At 43.5% G+C, this 22,467-nt stretch overlaps 1 protein-coding gene across 1 annotated transcript in view; it reads right to left on the reverse strand.

Annotated features, from left to right (window-relative positions):
* The window catches only part of sox6 (SRY-box transcription factor 6), a 144,882-nt gene that overhangs the window by 67,219 nt on the left and 55,196 nt on the right, over nt 1-22,467 (reverse strand). Inside the window, exons 5-7 of the mRNA XM_079497731.1 lie at nt 20,635-20,721; nt 7,862-8,034; nt 5,192-5,260 (exon numbers count right to left, since the gene is read on the reverse strand). Coding sequence (XP_079353857.1) covers nt 5,192-5,260; nt 7,862-8,034; nt 20,635-20,721 — 329 coding nt within the window. The remainder of the gene's footprint in view (nt 1-5,191; nt 5,261-7,861; nt 8,035-20,634; nt 20,722-22,467) is intronic.

Genomic DNA, 22,467 nt, shown 5'->3' on the forward strand with positions numbered 1-22,467 from the left:
TGTGTGCGTGTGTGTGTGTGTGTGTGCCCACGCGTGCATTCACGTGTGTGTACGCTAACTGAGTGTCTGTGAGCTCAAAATGATCTGCATACCTGTGTGTGCGTGCGTGCGTGTGTGTGTGTGTGTGTGTGTTTGTGTGTATGCAAGTGCGTGCGTGCGTGCGTGCGTGCGTGCGTGCGTGTGTCTGTATGTGCGCGTGCAAGCGTGTGTGCGTGCGTGCATGCATGCGCGCGTGCGTGCATGCATGCGTGGGTGCGTGCGTGCATGCACGTGCGCGTGCATGCGTGTGTGCGTGCGTGCGTGCGTGTGTGTGTCTGTGTGTGTGCGCGTGCAAGCGTGTGTGCGTGCGTGCATGCGTGGGTGCGTGCGTGCGTGCCAAACCGTGGCTCGTGTCGTGCCAGAGCCATCCTTCAGGAATGTATCAACTGGTACCATCCTCATGCGCGGGATGCACTTTGGCTGAAAAGCCTCGTGCAAACGCAAGAATTTCCACCCAGCCTTGATCTCTATGAGAGGCTTCTGAGGGCAGGAGGGGCTATAGACAATACAACGTTAATCTAGTTTTATGGAGCTCTGCACTCCATCAGAGCACAGCAGAAAATAGCCAGGTCTTGACCGAGTTGGTTTAGCAGCAACATGTTTGTTTTAGTCTACCTATGCTGTAGGACTTACAGTACCCTTTTACAAACTTCGATTGCTAACATATGAAACCCTGCTTTTAATTCCCATGTTAATTAAAGGATCAGCCAGCTGGCCTACAGGAAGACTACAGGTGATCATTGATGTTGTAATGCTGAAAGGATATAGGGGAAAGTGGCTGTGATAGTCTATGGGCTCCATTTTCGTCACCGCTAAACCCCTTATCCCTAAACTTCTTTGCCTTTTTTTACTATTTTGCAAAACATTTTTGAATAGTTATAATGGCCAGTCTACAAGCTCACCACGTGTCAATGTAGATTGGCTAGTTGAACTATTCAAAAATGTTTTTCAAAATAGTAAAAAAAGGCAAAAAAGTTTAGGGATAAGGGGTTTAGCGGTGACGAAAATGGAGCCCTATGTCTTGGAGAGTCCATTCAAATGCTCATTGATGCAAAGGATAAGTACAACCAAACAACATTTTTGCCCTATGCTGAAAGATGAATTACTTCTTACCTATCAAAAACCATTCTATGTTAATATGTTTGTTTTATTTTTGCTGTCTATCATATACTGTAACTCCCGTATAGGGTTAAGAATCCCTCCGCTGAAATGGGAGCTAATCTCGGTATGATATCCCAAAAAAGTAAAAACATTACTTTACAAGCAGAGGAAATGCCTCATATAGCCTTGAGCTTTAACTTTTGATAAGCCCTGAATGCTGTAATCAAAACATCACAACATGTTATCTTAAAACAAGTGACATTGTAATCCAGAAGGACAAATACTCAATCTCTCTCTCTCTCTCTCTCTCTCTCTCTCTCTGATGAGAAAGGATGAAAAGAGAGAAGGGTGACTGAAAACGGAGACTTAAAAAACAGTTTGTTGCATTGTTACAAACCTCTCTAACTACACACTTCCTTGCTATTCCCACCCAACCATTATGCAACAAAAAAAAAGAAAAACAAGAACGAAAGAAAGAAAAAAAACACCTTAAAAGTACACATATAGCGTGCCAACAGGACTCTCCAGTTACAGTCCCTGTGGTTTTATTGTTTGGACTCTGACAGTCCTGTTAACAGTGGCCACTGATGTGATCAGTTACATCATCAATATGGGATGTCTATAAGGGGTGGCTCGTACCCTGGAGCCAAACCAGAAGGTCTTTGAAGGCCAGTAGGAACCCCAGTAAAGCCAGCTGTTCTGCACTCTAACAGCAGGGTAACTCAATCCCCCAACGCTGCTTTACCACTTTGCTAAAAGTCTGTGACATACAAAGCTGGAAGCTTGTTTACAGTACTAATTAAGTCAAAGCTGTTATATATTAAAGGGGCCTGTTTTTTTTCCTTCTTCTTCTTCTTCTTTACAGACGACAGTAATAAAAACAGTGAGTGCCAAAAAGAAAGATACTTTATTGACTTGCCCCTGCTTCTCTTCCCATCGCTCTGCCTCTTCAAACTTTGAGCGATATGCTAACACCTCATTGGCTGTTTGAAGGAACTAGGTCAGGAAGAGAGATTGTTTTCCCCTCAAATAAGCCTTGAAGGACTTGGAATAAACAATGTAGAGCATGATCAAAATGAAGGGTTCACTGTAAAACCCTCAGTGTTAATTTATCAATTTGTAACTCAGAGTTTAAATTAACATTCAGGATTTGACATTGTAACAGTCATCGGAGTAATCCGTGGTATTTGTCCTCCTAATAGAATCCTGTCTGCTGAGTGATGTCAGAGTAACGGGCAGTGGGACACAGTCTGGTCAAGGGAGATTTCAGCAGATTTGTACTTATCTATCTCTGTTCAAGTGTTTGACATGGATCTGTGCATAATTTAGAAGTGCATTCCCAATGAACTCTACACACTGAGTCCCCTCCCTACTACTACACATCAAGGGGCATTTCCAGGTATCATTTGGTTTCAACTTTGAAATGAGGGTAAAAGAGAGCTGCATTAAGAGTTGTGCGCACTCAATGAGCACAAGTAAAGAGCCCTCCACAAGATATGAATGATACTAGGCCCTCACTAGTACATAAGGTACTTCATCTCAGAATATATTCTAGAGAGTGTCGTGCTCTTTGGTGAAGTGTGATGTGGAGTAATTTCTGTGACAGACTGGCCACTGTTAAAGAAAAAGGTCCAGCTCAGCGTCCTCTCGAGCACATGTTGACAGCGAGGTCCTTCTTTTAGCGAGAACCCTTGAAAGGAGCATTTCTCTTTTTTTATGTTCCAGCAGTAAATCCTGGTGTTATGCTTAATGCTGGCTAAATCCAAGGGGTTTGCCTCAGCTCTGCACATCACAGCACAGCACAGGCTTCCGGTGGGCTATAATGTAAAGGAACAACAGGGCCCAGGACGGAGATGTCCGTCCGGGTACTTGGTACGGTCTGATGCCCGAGACGGAGATTGATAAAAAAAAAGACGGAGATTAATTATATCAAAACCGGTCGCATCGCTCCACAGCCTAGGAGCGCTTGTTGTGCAATCCTCGATGTTGCGCAACAGTGAGACGTCATCGAAAATGTTCCCCCCTGTTTAGCCGACGACAACGAAAATCTTAAAACGTTAATAACTCGCGATCTAAATCATCCCACCTAATTATAAAAAAAAGGTTATGTGTTAGACGGGCCCCCGCTGTCCATTCGCTAGTCGCGTTAGATTTAATCTTACCTCCCGTTGTTGTCGATCGCCTCTAGAGTGGTTTGGCTACACTTAGCTGCTACAGCCACATCCGGAACAACATCCGGTCCGTCGGTAAAAGTGCTCCGTGTTTATATATATCGCTGGGCACATTTTATTAATGGATTAAATAACCCCGGGCAATAAATGTGTTAAAGATACCAGATAAAAAGTGTCTCAAGAATGAAAGACCGTCCACAAGAATGATCACGAGAGTGGTATGAGCATCACGATAACCAATAACGTTCTGTAAACATGAACGTGATTGATATGTTGAACGGTACATGCTGAACGTGACTCTGTATATTTGGATGAATTTTGATTGGCTCTCAGTGTTTCTGTTGTTCATCAAATAACACCAATAACATTTTTAGTGGACACTGACAGCACTTAAAACTATCCATGTGATAGTAATGATGGCATGGACAATGTTTGGGGCATGTTACTTTGAACACCACACATTATTTCAACTTTTTGAACCTGTACAACATTTCAAACGCCTTACTCTTCCCCACCACCCACAGAGTTGAGTTGATTCTAGGAGTTGTATTGTGGTGAATTGAAAGGAGGAGATGGGGGAGTTGGATGTAAGTAGGACAAGTAACGCGTGGGAGAGAAAGAAAAGAAGGATGTGCTTGACATCAGGAACACACTGTGGGATAACCTTGGCTCCCCTAAGACAGTGAGGCCCACTGCCTTGACCACAAGTGATGACCAGCCCTGGCACCCGCACTGCAGCCTTGCAATGTCCAACATACTGCCTGGGTGGTCCTTCACCTCACCACTTTGTACTGTACCACACAACACAAACATACACGCAAGTGCGCACACACACGCACACACACACACACACGTGCAAGCGTATGCACATACATTCATACACTTGCACGCACACATCCTCACAAACAAACACATACAATATACAGAACAAAATACTAAGAGCATGTTTTATGTAATGCTGGGTATTTGTGTGTCTTATGTGATCCCTTCAATTCCTTCTTAAACTTTATAATTTTCTATTCTACATAGAAAAGCACCTTTTTTAAAGAGAATATCCCTCGTGTTTAATCCACATCACAGAACCAAGCTTCAGAAGCTGAAGTGAGAATGAATACAAACTGGACTGGCCACAAAAAAGTAATAAGGAAAATAATATTCTGACTAGAAAACAAATTACCGTACACACACATACTGTGCATACCGAGTAAAGTCTAGTGTTACTTTAACACAGAGTGTACAAAAGTAACCGAATGAACCTGCAATAATGGAACTAAGTTTTGGCCGGCCCCAGTTCCGTAGGAGAGCGTGCCACGTGTGTGTCATGCAGCGGGACATGCTGGTTTCAGAGGCATTTACCAGCCTCTTTCATGTCCCCCACCTCCAGGCTACCCTCCATCAACAGGACTCATTAGCTGTTGTTACTTTCCCCTTTTTTCATCTTTGTTCATTAAGATGTGCTAATTATTCTCCTCCATATTTTAAAGCCCTCCCAATTACCAGCAGCCAATTAACATTTGATGTAAATGATGAGTGGAAGAGAGAGTGACAAAAAAGGTAAAAGAATAAATAAAATTAGAAGAAGAAGGAGAAGAAGAAGAAGCAGAAGAAGAAGAAGAAGAAGAAGAAGAAGAAGAAGAAGAAGAAGAAGCAGCAGCATGTGCACAATGACACCGTGAGTGTCAGTGAATTCTGGGCCCCATCAATAACATACTGACAGCACTGATGATGACATAAATACTGTGGGCCCCCATGTAGCCTGGGGCCCTGTGAGTCAACTGTCATTATCACGTGCGTTCTGGCGACCCCGGTGAGCGCGGTGACAGAGTGTGAGTTGTTGAATTTCAGAAGGACAGTAAAAACAGTAAAAACAATTCACCGACCTGAATCTGTTGCTGGAGAAGGTTGATTTTGTGCTGCTGTTGCAGAAGCTGTTGCTGTTGTCTTGCGATCTGCCGGAGAATCAGAGACAAATAAAACAAGTTTTAACCTACAGTATTCACACTGCACAGAACGGTGTAAGCATTCCCACACAGTGCAATTATTTTTTAATAATGATGACAGTGGTGAATTATATTAGTACTTGGTGTGGACGACCCTACAAAGTATTAAATGAACACAGAGGATTTCTTTTTAAGTAATTGAGCATATTCACAAACAGTCATTTTGCTCTTAGAGTACATCATACTCGGTGGAATCCGAGAATGATGTAAAAGCAAAATGGCCAATTATGTACCTAGTACTACGTGTACACTACAGTACCAAACATGAATTAACATGCCTCAGTCAAGCGCCTAAGTCACTGGGATAGCTGCTGGAAATGTACTGTACACAAAAGTGGGACATTAACAAAAAATAGAATTTGTATATTTATTTTTTGTATTTCCCTATATCGAACTTGTATAATACTACATACTGTACAGGCCTATACAGCAGTGCATGGTTCGCAAAGCTATTAGCTCAAGACAAAAAAGAGAAATTAGACATTTGCACTGCACTCGAATTAATGAAAATAGCAGATCTATCTAGAGCTCACAACGATAGATTGTAGATCTTCTATTTTCACTACTTGGAAATTATTAGATTTTTTTTCTTTTTGGGGCGCCAGCCCCTCTCCTATATTCAGCTATTAGTGTAGATTTTCATCTTACACAAACATTAAACTCCCATTGACAATGAATAGAGAATTTACATCATATGTGGACGAGCAAATCTGTATTTCTGTCCTACACAAAACCCATTGACAATGAATGGAGAATGTACATCATATGTGGACGAACAAATCGACATGTTACGTCATGATGATGTACGATGATAAAAGCACCACTTCACATGGGTGTGATTTTTTTATTTATGAAATGTTTTTAATTGATGAAAAGTTGTGATGTTGAAAATATGTATTTCTTTTGGGGGGTGGGGGGTTCACAAAAGGTAAAACAAACTGATACAAATTGGTCCGCGACCCAAAGATGGGTCCCGACTCCCGACCCACTGGGAAACAGTGCTTCTTCAATGAAATGACAAACACACATATTTTTCTAAATGTGAGGCTGTCTGGTGCAGGGAGTCTGTCTGACCCCCCCCCCCCCCCCCCCCCCCACACACACACACACACACACACACCCCACCCCACCCCACCCCACCCGGTGACAAGCAGCCGTCCAACAACCTAGCCCCCGTCCTAGCAGTTCATCTAACTACATGCTCGCTTCATTGAGCATGACAACCTAGATTTAAGTGTCATTTAATTTTCATTTTCAAATATAATTACAAAGTGTTCACTGTAAGATATCGGTCGTCTGCAAATGTGTCAGGATTAATTTGTGCTGGCTTCCTCACGAGTGTCAACAGTTAATTACTGTGTTGTATCGTGATGGCTTGATGACATTCTAGCTCTATGCAGGCTCTACCCTCTCTTTCTCTATCACACACTCTTTCTCTTCATCTCTCCATCCCGTCTCTCTCTCTCTGTCTCTACAAATGTTATACTCCATTTCTGAGTAGATTTGGAATACCCCACCGTTCAAATATGAACAAACATCGGTTAATTTATCAATGCTCCTTTATATCTTAAATATCTACAGAGCCAATACAGTGGAGAGCACCTACACAATCATCTGTAGTTGGAACATAAAAATATAAATGGATACCATTTATTGGAAAAGAATTCAACACTGTTAATGTATTATTAGTGTACTATGACCAAATGCATCAATCCAAGATATATGGTCTATCTCTTCATTTAACACAGGAAGGTCTGAGAGTGTGCTGTGAAAACTCTGAGTGAACTCCCTGCTGATAATTGACTCATAGCCATTAGGATGGCTGCTGATAATAAAAGTGTCGCCTGTGTGGATAGTTTGCGTCCTTATTCCTTTCCAGACATTAACACACTTCATGGCCTCTGCTAATTTGCTGATTTGTACAATATGGCTCATTGGCCTGATTTGTGCTGCAAATCTAATGCCAGGCTTGTTCTAATAGGAGTCGATTTATAAGATATAGAGGACTTCCGTGTTTAATATAACGTTTAATTCACACATCCACTCACATTTGTTAGTACAAGTCATAATAACATTTTTTCTCAGTGCACAGCATAAATGTGGGCGAGAGAGCATGACAAAACTGGGATAAAATATTCAAATTAATATGGAATAAAACATCTCTTAAATCTAATATTATTCTAAATTCCTATTAAGAAATAACACTTTACTGGCACATTTCACCCATGCACGTTACGACAAACCAATAGAGGGTTAAGAGACGATTTGTGACAAATGTTTCCAAAGTAGTGAGTTAAAAAGAGGAGGGTAATAAAGTAAACAAAATTAAAGAGGTGTGAGGGAAGAAAAGAAAGGACGAAGGAAGGAAGACAGACATTGAGAAGTGAGAGAGAGAGAGAGAGAGAGAGAGAGAAAGAGAGAGAGAGGGAGGGAGAAAGAGAGAGAGAGAGAGAGAGGGAGAAAGAGAGAGAGAGAGAGAGAGAGAGAGAGAGAGAGAGAGAGAGAGAGAGGGGGGTGGGGGGGAGTGGGAAAGTGAGTAGTGGGGACTACCTGCTCCTGTTGCTGGCGGGCTAGCTCCATTTGCTGCCTCTGTTTCTCCATCTGTGAGGCGGCTAGCTTCTTCTGTTCATCGTGAGCTGCCAGGAGCTGCTCGCGCAGGCTGATCAGCTGGGTGATCATTGTGGAGAGCTGGTGCTCCTTTTCTGCCAGGCTCTCTGGAGTACCTAGTGAGAGAGACACACAGCGAGAGAGAGAGAGAGAGAGAGAGAGAGAGAGAGAGAGAGAGAGAGAGAGAGAGAGAGAGAGAGTTGTTGTCAGTGGTTGTAGGGGGAGGAATATATACACAAGCAAATAGAAAGCAGCTACAGGTATTTGTACAGCATAGAGGAGGAAGGATATTGAAGGGTTTGACAGTTTCCTTTGATAGAAATAAGAATACCGTATTATAACACTGATTGATTTTGTGCAATGTTACGCTACAGAAAGAGTAATGTCACAAAAGAGACTTCCTCAAAGCTGGCAGAAGCCAAACTGCAGTGACTTCATTAGAAGTGTTAAGGTCGCAGCCTGGAGTTGTCTATTACTGTTGCATGGTGCTCACAGCTTTCAGTGTGAGGGTGAGAAGGGGCAGGGATTGTTCCTGGCGAATAGACAAAGAGCTGCAGGGAGCTGCCAGGCTGAGATGGTAGCTGTCAGTCAATCGGGGTGAACACAAATAAAGTGCAAAGAGTCACAGTGTTAGTGGCTTGCTAAAAGTTATAGATTTATATAACAGCTCTGCAATCCTGGCAACCAGACCCCCCCCCCTCCCCTAAGGAATGCATTTGGAAAAACAGAGGCTTTCCATGCATTTGTGATTATGAGCAAAAATGGACAAATCGTCTGCCATAAAAATCTATTTGTTATGGTTGTTTAAAGGCTTAACTGGACGTTTGTGATAATTGTGAGGAAATTCTGCTACTCGTCATGAGACGTTTTAGAGAGCACCATGGAGCTTTTAATTGTACAGAGATTTGCGGCCAGCATATCTTGAGTTGTATAAACTGCTGGTTGTATACTGATATGCTTAACTACAGAAAAATGAAATGTAAACATAGGCATCATGGACATCACATGTATTTATTTACTGCTAAAACATGTTGAAACAAACAAGAGAGCCAGAGCATTCTCAACAAAGTGTTTGTCATCCAGTGAAAAGAGCAGCTTCCACACATCAAATCCACATTTGTTATGCAATTCAATAATAGAAATATTTGGATTAAAATCTAAACGGACAATTTCCCTTACAGTATGTAGACTTAGATAGGCTAATTTATCGCGCTCCAGTCTTGTGTGTGTGTGTGTGTGTGTGTGTGTGTGCGTGCGTGCGTGCGTGCGTGCGTGCGTGCGTGCGTGCATGCGTGCGTGCGTGCGTGCGTGCGTGCGCGTGTGTTTGTGTGTGTTTGAGAGAGAGAGAGAGAGGGCGAGAGATGGAGAGAGCAGCTCTACTGCACTGTTCTGTACCTCCTAATCAATGCTAAGTGATCCTCCCATTGACTTACACAGCCAACATAATTGCCAGTGAGAGGCTAGACAGTAACTCACTCTCCTCCTACTGCACTCCTGGGTGACAAGCTGATCTGGGAGCAGAGATGGTCAGGGAGAGAGAGAGAGAGAGAGAGGGGGGGGGGGGGGGGTAATGCAGAAAGAGAGAAAGTGAAAGAGAGATGCTCTGAGAGCATAGTAAAATGTGACGATTGAGAGAGAGATAGAGGGAGACTAGGAGAGAGAGAGGGGGGGGGGGGGGTGTAGGAAGAGAGAGAGACCGAGACAAAACAGAGAAATGAAGAAAGGGATATGGAGCCAGATAACAGTACAGTAAAGCTTGGCCTGAGGCCAGCAGGAAGCTGAATTCTTTTCCTGGGTGTCTTCCTCTCTCCTCTGGCCACATCTGTCTTGAGTTTCTCCTGCAGCTCCCAGGGGCCCTCTCCACTCCAACTATTTTAATTTGACTAAACACCTGATTTATTTTATCTCTCCGATGAGGAAGGCCGTTTGTCTTAATAGGGCCTGTCAACCTCCAGAACCCATTCAGGGCAATTTACTGGCAGGCTTGTCTGAGCCTCAGCTCGCCTCACTCTGCCTGCTCCAATGGAAGAGAGCAGCAATTCTCCATTTATCCTCCCAATGAAAAAAAAAGAAAAAAAGAAAAAAGAAAAAACAGGACCTAAAAGCAGCTATTCATTCGGCCTGCGTGCGGTTTTGCAAGGGGCTGAATTGACTTCTTATTCACCCGACTACACTTGTTGTGAATGGCTTATCTGTAAAATTGATACATTCAACACCGATTTTATTAACCTTTGCCTGTGTCCATGAAGGAGGTCAAACGTACAGGTCACCAGCAAGATACATCAGCCATAGGTCACCACATATCAGGACAGATGCGGGGAGGGAGGGAGAGGGAGAGAGAGAGAGAGAGAGAGAGAGAGAGAGAGAGAGAGAGAGAGAGAGGAAGTGAGAATGGATGGAAGTAAAGAAAGACAGAAAGAACAGTAGAAGGAAGCACAGAAAGAAAGAAAGAAAGAAAGAAAGAAAGAAAGAAAGAGAGAGGGAGAGAGAGAGCTGGATGATATAGGAGCTAAGGAGCACACAGATAGAGGGGTGAAGAGCAGGGCCACCAGGCCCTCAGGCTGGCACTGAGCTCCTTCAACATGGATGTAAACATCTGGACTTAATCATGGCCTCTCAGCCTTCCTGCTTACATGTCCAATGGCCTCTTACTCGTTTAGGAGTAAATGTCAATACTGTAAGAATGACTGTAATGGCAAAAATAAATACTCATGTATGTACGTATGTAAGGTGTGTGTGTGTGTGTGTGTGTGTGTGTGTGTGTGTGTGTGTGTGTGTGTGTGTGTGTGTGTGTGTCTATATAGCTTACAGGAGCTGATTGGTGCACACGGTCCACAGACGGATGCAGTGGGCTAGTTCGGGGGCCGTGAGCGGGGAGTGTAGGCCTGCACGAACGCTAAGAGAATACTAACAGAGGGCCCATTGTTTTGATGTTGGGCTGCATTGTGGGAAGCCCAGTGTGCCCCTGCACAAGAAAATGGCAAGTTGGTCCTTCTTTACTTTGTTCCTTTCCCCCCCTCCCCTTAAAAATATATCAACAACAACAACACTTAAACACAACTTCACACGGGTATTCTGTGACTGGAGTACTATTGTACATCCCCCTGTAGCAAATCTGGCACATATGTTTTTGTTGGCTGGTTTAGTGTAAAAATCTCTTTCTTCCTGCCCTAAATTATGGATCAGCTTTAAAATGCAGATAAAACTTTTATTGGGCGGCACACACGAGGAGCGCCGTGGTCTGTTTTCTGACCAGCCTGCTGACAAAGAGGCTGTTTCCTGCATATTGCATGGCTCTTAACAGCGGTGGGGCCGAGGTCTGCCCGTTAAAGTGTCTCCTCACATCCTGCATCCAACGGCAGACAGGCAGCCCAGAGATGCAGGGGCGCTACATAAACTCCAGCAGTCTGCCCAGGTCTAATGTGTTGTGACATCCTCCTGTTGAAAGAGCCATGCTCAGTAGGACAATAGCAGACTGACACAGGAGCCTGTCTGGCCCAGGGGGAGCGAGCGGGCAAGCTGGGTTGGCACCATCTTGTGTTCCAACCGGCCCACCATGTCAACGGTGGAGATGCTAGACTGACACACAGGAGGGGGAGACAGCGAGCGGAACTGCGTTGTTCAGTTGCAGTTCATTCAGAATTCACCTTTTGAGATTCTCGCCTCTTTTAAACGTCACAAAGTGGAGCAGAAAACATCAACCAAAACGAGTGACTAAATAAATGATAAGAGGGAAACAAGCAGAGCCATGGTTGGTTGCTTGGGGAGGGATGAGGGTATTTGAGCCTTGGGGTCTGTGGATAAAAGGTACTTTGTAGGGGTGCGATTTGTTCTGTCCTATACCCATGTCTCCCTCACACTTGGCTCCCTCCCCTCTGCTCTAATCAAGCAGTCTCTAATTTAGGTTCCAAGTCCAGTACCGGGGAAAAGAAGGAGGCTTGTTACTTTGAAGAGTCCCGAGTGAATAAAGCAGATAAAAGATTCAGGCACAAAGAAAAAAAAAGCGAGGGAGGGTGAGGGTGAAAAGGGGGAAATCACAAGGCACCCTATTCTCTTCTGTCCCTTTGGTTCAGACAGCTGAGCCACTATGACCACATCTCAATGACTTTTTTAGCACTGGAACACTGGAATTTCTTTGTCTCTCCATCAGTCAGCTATTGTGGATACTTCCATATGCTCCGAGCCCATCTTAAGTAAATTAAGACTTGTCTAAATGCTGCGATTGTGCCGGGCTGTGTCCGGATACACACTGCACATAGCTAGAATGCCTTGCATACTGAAGTGTTTTCTCTCTCTCTATCTCTCTCTGACTCTCTCTCCCTATGTTTGTGTCTACATGCATGTGTGTGTAGATCGACATTATAAAAGGTGCATGCCCCCGACTGAGCTCAATGCAGCATAGAATTTATACAGTAACACTATGAATTCGGCGATCATATGACCTCCATGCTTTCCTCTGGAAAACACTAATATTGATTCATTCATTGTTCTGATGTTCAGATATAAGTATTTACATTTTTTTATAGAATTTGAAAACACATTGCAATGCAAATCATTTATCATATAAAAGATTATTTAGGCCCAATGACATAGTCTACTAAGTGGCTAACTGTGAGCAAATACATTTCAAGAGAACATAAAACATATATTATGAATGAATGAATGAATGAATGAATGAATGAATGAATGAATGAATGAATGAATGAATGAATGAATGAAATAAATAGATTAAGTAAACAGGTTGTTCTATTGTATCACTTATGCTAAAGCTGTGTTCAGCGGAGCTATCAAGCCACATGTGTGTCTAGTAATATGGCATTAAAGTGTCTCTGCGCACTAGAACACAGACAATATGAGCAACAGCTGTTTTACCTGGCTTGTTGCCCCTGCCATGATATAAAAGCTGTTAATCTTGCCAATAAAACACCATTAACAAGCGTGAGCAAGGACTCACTAACACATGTCATCCAGTGGCAGCTCTGACTATCAATCCTACGTCTCTCCAGTGTAATCTTTAACATAGGAAACTTCAAACTTTCTGGAGCGCCTGTCGAAAAGAAATCTGATCCCGTCAAGATTATAAAACCACTTATAGTTATGTGCTTGAGACTCTTAAAAGCAATACAGTATATGCCACTACACTATATAGGATTGTGTGTGCATGTGCATGCATGTGTGTATGTGTCCGTGTGTGCGTGCGTGCGTGTGTGTAAACATATGATGATGTAAATGATGCTTGTACACTACCAGAACTCCTTATCAGATCCTGGAGAGCATCTCCAACCCACAGCAAATGTGCCAGTTATACTGCGCTATAGTATAGTCCACCATACACACTACTGTAGGTAGCCAAATATGTCATTTATTTCAAAAGAATATTGTGATTGACATAGAGAGAGGTTATTAATAAAGAGCACACTTCATCTATCATGGGTGTGCCGATCATGCTAAACACTGATGTGGGCTAATAATCTGATGATGGAGGAAGCGTCACTCTTCACGATAATTATGCTAATGATCCAGCACTTCACTGTCGAGCCATGACATTGGACAAGGTACTTCATCAAAACCAAGATGGAGGCTTGACTTGATCATATAACACCACAGGGAATGCCTACAACACAGTAAAAACAATCACACAAAAAAACTCACAAACTTAAAGGTAGACTGCCAGTCTGGCATCTTTATCCATTGACTACAACTTGCGGTATCCTTGACATTACTGCTGATTACTCCAGATCATTGCAGATCTTGCAGAGACTTTAAACTTGCTTAAGACAGGTAATCCAACACCCAACTATTCAATACCCAGTTAATTTTGTCAAAGTCCCTGGAAAAATGACGTATTAGTCGCGCAATGATCTCTAGCCAACATGGACACACTTATATAGGTACATTCTGACTTTTAATGACTTTTGAGAAAATATACAACCTTGAATAGGCTACTAGACAAATACATGGGTGTACCGTGTGTGGCTCTTAACGTTTCTGTACAGTACTATACGTAGCATATAAATATAATGTATTGTGTGACTACTGTATAGTGTATATAACATAATAACCCACTAAGTCAAAGCACACATTTCCACACTAGGGTGGAATGTCTCATGATCCGTATAACAAAGTGTGTGCCATTTGAATTAAATGAAAATAATGTGCAAGAAACACCACACTGTACTGTAGCTTCAGATGATCAAAGCGATTGTATTCTGCTTTGCAGAACATTTAGACTTTTCTTTAGCTGGGGTTTCTTTAAAGAAATCCAGGGATTTTTGTCAGTGACTGTTTGATATATATCTTGTGTTTTTTACCTGGCCGGAGCAGAACACCACCTGACAGCACATTCAGTTTAAGATTATTTTTTATTATTATTTTGTCCCTATAATTTTTATCCCACGATTTTGCAACCCACAGACTAACCTCATGCTTCCTTCTATGCTTGAAGAGTCCAAGCTGCTTCTTTTCACCTAGTCGAGACAGACTGTTGACAACGTCAAATTCAAGGAAAAGAGGGCGCTGTTTTTGCTTTATGTTTTGACGATGGGTTCTCAGATTGCTTTTCACCTGACAGGGTGGAAGTTTCACCGGTAGTGCGTGGAATGAACACGGCAGTATAGAGACCAGGATTACTGCATGTTTTTTGTGAGACCTACCCTAGGCAGGGGGCACAGGGAGCGCATGCAAACTCCACACAGAAAGGCCCTTTTGCCAACCCCACCCAGGGTATGGGCACTGATGACGCAGAGGAGGGAACACGCTCCCAGCGCCCACAGCGTCCCCAGCGGGAATCAAACCCAGGACCTTCTAGCTGTGAGGCGACAGCGCTACGGGTGTGCACCACCGTGCGCCACATTCAGCTTAAGATGGAGAAATGAGGCTACAGAACAGTAGACAAAACAGGACAGAAGGGCAGCAAGGCTATGGCAAAACAGGAGAGCTGTGGTTCTACAGCCCAGGAGGGTCTGTTAGGGGAAATCCACCATGACATGTACTAACCCCGGCCAGCCTGAGAAGCCAGCTCTTCAGCAGTGTAACACAGCTGTGAAGATACTATTTGCCTCAAGAAAGCTCTTCGGTAGGAGAAAAAGGGTACGATTTTGTCCATTGTGAAAATAAGGCTTTGTACAGTCAGTGCACTCTTGCAATAATTTTATTTGCATGCAGAAAATATCTTAGATTACAGAAATGCATTCATTTGCATCAGAATCTGCATCATAATAAAAAATGAAAGAAAATTTGGAACTCACATATATGCAAGTGTGCGTACACGCACGCACGCACGCACGCACGCACGCACGCACGCACGCACGCACGCACGCACGCACGCACGCACGCACGCACACACACACACACACACACACACACACAAGGTGTTTGCTCTCTTCCTTTCTACAGCCATAGCCACAAGCAAAATTCCTCAATTCATTAGAGGAGAAAAATACACAGTCCAACTCCCTCATACATTCATCTGGCAAATGTGGCCTGAAAAATAATGATTTACTGTGGCTCATATTTCACCTGAGTGCACAGGGCAAACAGTTGACTGAAGTGTTTGGGAGAAAACGCAAACTGAGGCACTTTTCACTGGAGAAACTAGACAGATACAGTATTTGTGTTGTTTGTTTGCATGTTTGTGTGTGTGTGTGTGTGTGTGTGTGTGTGTGTGTGTGTGTGTGTGTGTGTGTGTGTGTGTGTGTGTGTGTGTGTGTGTGTGTGTGTGTGTGTGTGTGTGAGAGAGAGAGTGCATGCGCGTGCTCCTATGTTCATGTTTATGTACATGCCTGTTTTATTCATACATGAATGAATGCTATTGAGTAAATGTACACATGGGCTTAGGGGGTCACTCCTCCTAATCAAACAATGTCTCAAACACTCCTTCAAACTTCCAAATTCCAAAAGAAACGACAATATTAAACATGTCAAAACAATTCTGTAATCATATTATTGGTTACACTGCATTGCATTCCCACATGAAACATGCTGTAATTTATGAGTATGAATTTGCATATTTGTATTTCATTTAATGTTGACTATACTGTATACTGGGTAGAATTTCAAAGTCTTGGAGGTAGCTGTAATGTACTGCAAGTATGTACAGTATGAGGATAAGGTTAGGTTTTTAATATGATACAAAACATTTCTAGAAGATGACACAAATTCCCTCACACTGGAAATATACTTTCTTGCCTGCTAGCATTTGCAGATATTGTGGAGTATATATCTCCAGTGGCATAGTCTGTGCTTTATTGAAGCCATTAAGAATAAAGTAGAATGTTAAATTGAATAATCATGTTGTGAAGTAAGCCCAGATGGCTGAACAATATGGACTCTGTCTGTGTTCACACAGTAGTCTCCTGTCTGTCTGTCTGTCTGTCTGTCTGCCTGTCTGTCTGTCTGGGTCTGCGCACGCACGTGCACATGTGCATAAGTGTGTGTGTGTGTGTGTGTGTGTGTGTGTGTGTGTGTGTGTGTGTGTGTGTGTGTGTAGGGGGGGGGGGGGGGGTTAAGCCGTCCAGACCAGGTAAGACCAGCATCAAATCAGTCTCAGCTGCCGGCCCGCCCTGCCCCATGCTCTCCTCCTAAAGAGCTTCCACTTATCTGCCTGCCACAGGGCTGTCTGTGTGCGCACCCCACCACCGTTACAAGGACAGCGTTCTCAAATTGATTATGAGAGTGCGAGAGTCCTGATTTTTGTGTTTATAGAATTCCAAGCTACCATTCTGAGGCTAACGCACAATGGTAAGCTTCTTTTTTTTTTTCCTTTTTTCTTTTTTTCAAATTTCTAGAGAATGAATACAGTTTGTGTTCCAATTTAGTAACCACATATTTTCCTTCAGTTCGGGTAAATGCTTGAGCCCTCCCACCCTTCTGCTGGCCCTCTACAGGGAAACTTAAACAGGTCTGTTGAGTAGGAAGCTCAAATACCCGAGCAGCATCACACAGAGCAAGCTTATTTTCCCTATGACACTATATTATTGCTAGCTGTGTGAGGTACTACAAATTTACTAACACTGAATATCAGTTTTTGCTAAATTTAACTCTCTGAGCTCTCAGAGTTACACATGGATAAATTAACACTATGGATTTGACTGTGTACTAGCATTCTAACATCTACTGTATGTACTGTTTGATGAGGTAAATGTCTCTCCGGATGTAACCTCTTTATTTCTTTCAGACAAATCTCTTTGAGGGCGATAATTAAAAATGTCTGAGCAGCTACACTGAAGGAACCCTCTCTCTCTCTCTATTTCTCCCTCTCTCCCCCCACTTCTCTCACTCTTTTTCTCTCTCTCTTCCTTGTGCGCTTCTTTCCACATTAACTCCTATTATCTGCTACTTTCTGCGGTTTGGAGGCCTTCCAGCGAGCCTCCCTCGCTTGCGCTGTGGTTTTGTTCTGGAGATTTTCATCTCGCTCCTCACCGTTCCGTCTGATTGACAGCTAAGCTCAGGTATGAAAACAAACAGTTACCTTTGGAATTGGCGGGTGAAAAGAAATCCGCCACTAATTCTCTTTCATGAGCCTTCCTTTTCCATAGCCGTGCCTGTGCTAAGCCCCTAACAGCATGCAGGGCCAGAAGTGATAAAGCTTTAGAGTCATTAAAACCTAACTATTCCTATTCTCTGTGCCTCCCTTCAGTGTCTCCCTATACACTGGATTATGGATCTCTTTTCAACTGACACCAGTAACTTAAAACAAAATGGTGTGACCTCGCATTCACCACATTTCACAACAGAAACCCACACAATACGTTATAATTATGGATGTGTCACCTGAAAATGTAAACGGTTGAATGGGTTTGTAAAACCCTTAAGAGGAAAATCCCTGATGTTGTTGATACCATTGTTTTGTTTACTGTACTTGCGTGTTCCTCCACAAGAGGATAAAGTATCCTGGGCATGTTTGAACACAAGTGTAGCGAAAGAATGTCTTTCTTTTCCTGGATGGAGCCCTCAGTCAAATTCAGTTACAGCTATTGTTCTCTCTGAGGGAGAAACGTTGGTTTCCTAAACTGGTCTGTACCGGCTAGATTCCACCTATTTCTTTCCTCAAAACTGTCTAAATGTGAAAATGCAATAAAAGCGGTGGATACGAAACAAGTTTAAAGACATTTCGGATGGAATGCCACTGATCAAAGACACATACTGTGTGTTATTCACATTCACTTTAAAGCAAAGAGAAAAATTGTTCACATTTTTACTTATCTGTCAAGGTAATCAAAAAGCTTGTTTCTTTTTTTCACTTTCTTTTTTTTTTGATCGAACAATGTCACAAGGTACTGTAACCTACTAGGTTCACAATATAATTGCTTGTGTATTGAATGAATGGTGATGAGACAACATGCAAGGCCAGTCTGCCAGTGGGGTAAGCTTTTATCTGAACATCAGCCTTCATGCCCATTTTCTTGCATTCATTTAAATCTACATGCACGCTTGCCCTTTGTATTGATTTTAACCTAATAATTAATGGTACCTCCGATTCATCATAACACTTTAGATCTTAATCATAAGGTGTTTTCTGCGAGGTACCTTTGTTTGTGTTTTAATTAGGTGGACCTTGCACGGCTGCAACCCTGGGCTTCTTTAATAATTGGCCGTATTTACATCAGGCAGACTTCAAACACAGAGAGAGACATTTGTAAGGGGGAGCACAAAGCAGCCCTTTGAAATATCTACAGTCATATGAAATGGCATGCTAATTAAAAATCTAAGGCTGCCAGTATGATAGGAAAAGCATTTATATTGGTGACTGCGGAGTATAGACTGTTTCCAATCCACACACATCAACAGACAGAGGCCGTTGTGTGTATTATCAAGACTCCCTACCTGTTTACACACCAGCATGTAACCTTACCATTCCATTCATCTAACAAGAAAGAAATGCCCTGTAATTTAATAGATCTGCTTTCAAAAGGCTAAATCATTTTCAAAATTCTATCCACTGCACTTTGATCTACAGTGGCATGTACCAGGGCAGGTACAATGAATCTAGTTCATCAAGCCATGATTTATCCTTCAGTTCATTAAGGTTATTGCCAATGAATGACTTATTAGAACATTTGTGTTATTTTTTCCCCTTCTTTTTCTATTTGTCCCCCTCTTGCACATGATGGAAAATCTTAATATAAATGTCTCTGTGTGTACGTGTGTACTTTACTGTACGTATGTACGTCTGTAACATAACTCGAGAACCGTTCGCCCCACCGACTTCAAATTTGACACACGCGTTCCACACCACCACAGGGGGTGCAGTGCCCGGTGTCACAAGAACCAGCACAAAAGCCTCCGCCCGGGCTCTGGACAGGAGTGTACAGGGTTTGAAGAGGGCCCGAGTTTTCGCCGCCTGCCGGGCGCAGCTGCAATAATAACTTTGGGTCGGGCCCGTCTAGAGTTTGAATGGACAGGTATCAGTCAAAAGGGAGACATCGAAGAGGAAGGACGGGTGGGGAGGATCAACATATTGAATGTCAGAACAGGTGAACTCCATATATTGAGATCTAAGGGTTTGAGGTTTGAGACGGCCATATATGTGACGTGTCACGAGGCGTGATGTCACGAGGTGTGACCATATATGGAGGCGTGATGTCAAGAGTGATGTCACGCCTCCACCATATATGGAGGCGTGATGCCATGAGGCGTGACCATATATGGAGGCGTGACCGACCAACCAACCGACCAACTGACGGGAGATGCAGGTTTTCATTGTAAACTGCGACCTTTGGTCGCAACAATTATCAATGTTAACAATAAACAAGAGGATATATAATCATTAGAGCATCATGTAACTTTCCTTTTGTACCCTGGATTTGAACCCGTGCTGACACTGTTTATCATTGAGCTAATAGAGGCCTGGCCTGCTTGTTTGTGAGTGATGTTTACAAACGGAGCAGCCACATTATTATAAATCAAAAAGAGGTTCTGACAGCCAAAGAGAAAGAAAGAAAAAAGATAGTAGAAATGAGAGACAGGAAGTGGAGTGTTGTAAGGAGCGTGTAGGAGCCAGTGGCAGGCTGGTGCTATCAGCCAGCTGGTATTGTGCCGTCCTGAGCTGTATAAACACCAGGCTCTCAGTAACAGTCAGTGCTAAGGACTGAAGCAGCAGCCCGGCCCAGCCCAGGCCCACCTTCACTCTGTCATAAACAGAGATTTGGGAGGCGGTGTGCTGAGCTGTGCCGTGCTGTGCTGCTCTTGATACGTTACGCAGGGCGTTCACCGTCAGGGTCAACACATTCCTCTCTGCGATGGGCTCATTCAGTAGAAGACTGTATGCCTCTCATCTCCTCTCCTCAGCCTCTCCTCTCTCCTCATCTCAGTCATGCTCTGTTTATATCAAGCGCACTTTGGCTTTCAAGCTGTGTTCAACAATCACTGGATCGGCATGAACACGCGACACGACTCACAGCTGCCGTGTTACTAGTCTCGGACTGACTGGGGGGACAGCACATCATTCTAAACGGCAAAGACACTAAAAAAACACCAACATTAAAAATAAATAAAAACTCAGACTGTGGGTAAAGGGGGTTGGAATTTTGGGTTTTGGGCATTCTTTCAAAAGATAAGGGGGAGAGAAATGAACAGTGGAGGGCAGCCAAAGGCTTTTGTTTTATTTCACAGAACATACCGGGCAGTTAAATATAGATATGTCTGATAGGAAAGAGGGTGGTGCTGATTTGAGGGTACGATCTGAGTGAAAGCTTTGTGGTTCAATGCAAACCTACCTTTGACCTCCCCCAGAAGTTCACTTGTGTTGAGCCTCTCCATCTTCTCTTTCCAGTCCTGAGAAAGGAGTTTCTCCACACACGACTCTGAAAGACAGGGAAGGCATTTGTTTTCATTATTAAGCGTGCATACAATAATCAAGCGGAATTGAATTTTCACATTAACCTTATTGTAGTCTAGTCTGATGTACAGTTTGTCATGTTATAAGTCTCTAAATCTATTTACTCATTTGTATAACAAAGAAACTGTATGAAAAGGGAATAATAGCACTAATGTTCCAGGGTGCTTTAAAGCCTGATAAATGTGAGGTGGAGTTGAGGGTGGAGTGTGTGCATGTGTGCGCACGCTGCGCATGTGTGTGCGTGTGTGTGTGTGTGTGTGTGTGTGTGTGTGTGTGTGTGTGCGTGTGTGCGTGTGCGTGTGCGTGTGTGTGTGTGTGTGTGTGTGTGTGTGTGTGTGATTGTCATAGTGCGTGCATGTGTGCGTGCGTGCAAGGGGGGCGTAGATAGACATTGCAGGGCTAGCATAAGGGCAAAGACAGACATTTAGAGGTAGGTAAGGCATAAGACTGGCTACATCCGAGCGTCTGCACAGCTGTCTATGATGAGAACAATTAACATTTGTCCAGCGGACAATGAATCACGTTGGAATGGCTGTTATCTGCTGCGCTGTCGCTGAGGTGGCTGATAAAGAACACGTCATGCCGGTTGACCTGGGCCTCCACCGTCCGGGCACCGCTGAGGGTCAGCCCGTTCCATCAAGCACCACCAGTACCGGCGGCAGCCCTCCATCCCTCCACCTTGAGCCACCGTCTCCAAAGCGACCTGCCCCCAATCTGAACCAGACCGAGACACCCACTGTACGAGAGAGTAGCGTGCGCGGATCCATCATGCATTCAGATGAGACTTCAACACTGCAGAGTCTGCTGAAATATGTGACAGCGCTGTGCAGCCCATCTCGCACAGCTGGCTGTGACTGAGATTAATAGTGAAGTGTATCTATTAGAAGCTATTTAGAAACAATTATCGCACTGTCTACAGTTTTAACTTCTTGCAAACTATGGAATCGGCGCTAGTCCATGAAGATATTAGCCACAGGTTTTCGATAATTTGCCTGAAGATGATATCATTTGTAAAACTGTGTGTTTGTCTCCTCTGGGAATGAGAAAAAAAAGGCTAAAATCCAAAGCGGACACGCTTGCTATTACCAGAAAGCCCTGGGGCTCCATAAGGAATGGATCTAACTACTATGTATGTGGCTCAGTTGTGGACACAACTAATTTAACAAAAGAGCATGATTCATAAGCATATTTGTGTTCTGGATGATTTCATGGAAGTGCTTTTCTTTCCCAGGTTGTAGTTGTCATGTGTTCTTGTGGCAATAGCAAGCATGCAGCCTAAAAAGATTGTATCTCCAGCTGAATGTGTGTGTGTGTGTGTGTGCGTGCGTGCGTGCGTGCGTGCGTGCATGCGTGCGTGCGTGCGTGCGTGCGTGCGTGCGTGCGTGCGTGCGTGCGCGCGTGCGTGAGAGAGAGAGAGAGAGAGAGACTGGGCTGTCACAGGCAATACTGTGCATGGTTTGTGTTCTGCCGCTACTATTCCCGACATCAAACGCAGAGGAGATTTACACAGTTTAAAATGTACACAACCATCGGTTCCTTTTATCCTTCAGTAACATCTCCTGCCCTCCACTTCCACAAACCAAACAGCACAACTCCCTCTGACAAACATGTCCACTTCACAGGAACTGGGAGTAATAGGGGGTCAGTGATTCTTGTGGCCCTGTTTAAGGATGGCTTTCAGAGAGATCATGCAGAGTGGCCCTTTTTGTTT

The sequence above is a fragment of the Electrona antarctica genome, assembly GCF_951216825.1.
Source record: "Electrona antarctica genome assembly, chromosome: 3".
In the NCBI taxonomy this organism is placed as follows: domain Eukaryota; kingdom Metazoa; phylum Chordata; class Actinopteri; order Myctophiformes; family Myctophidae; genus Electrona; species Electrona antarctica.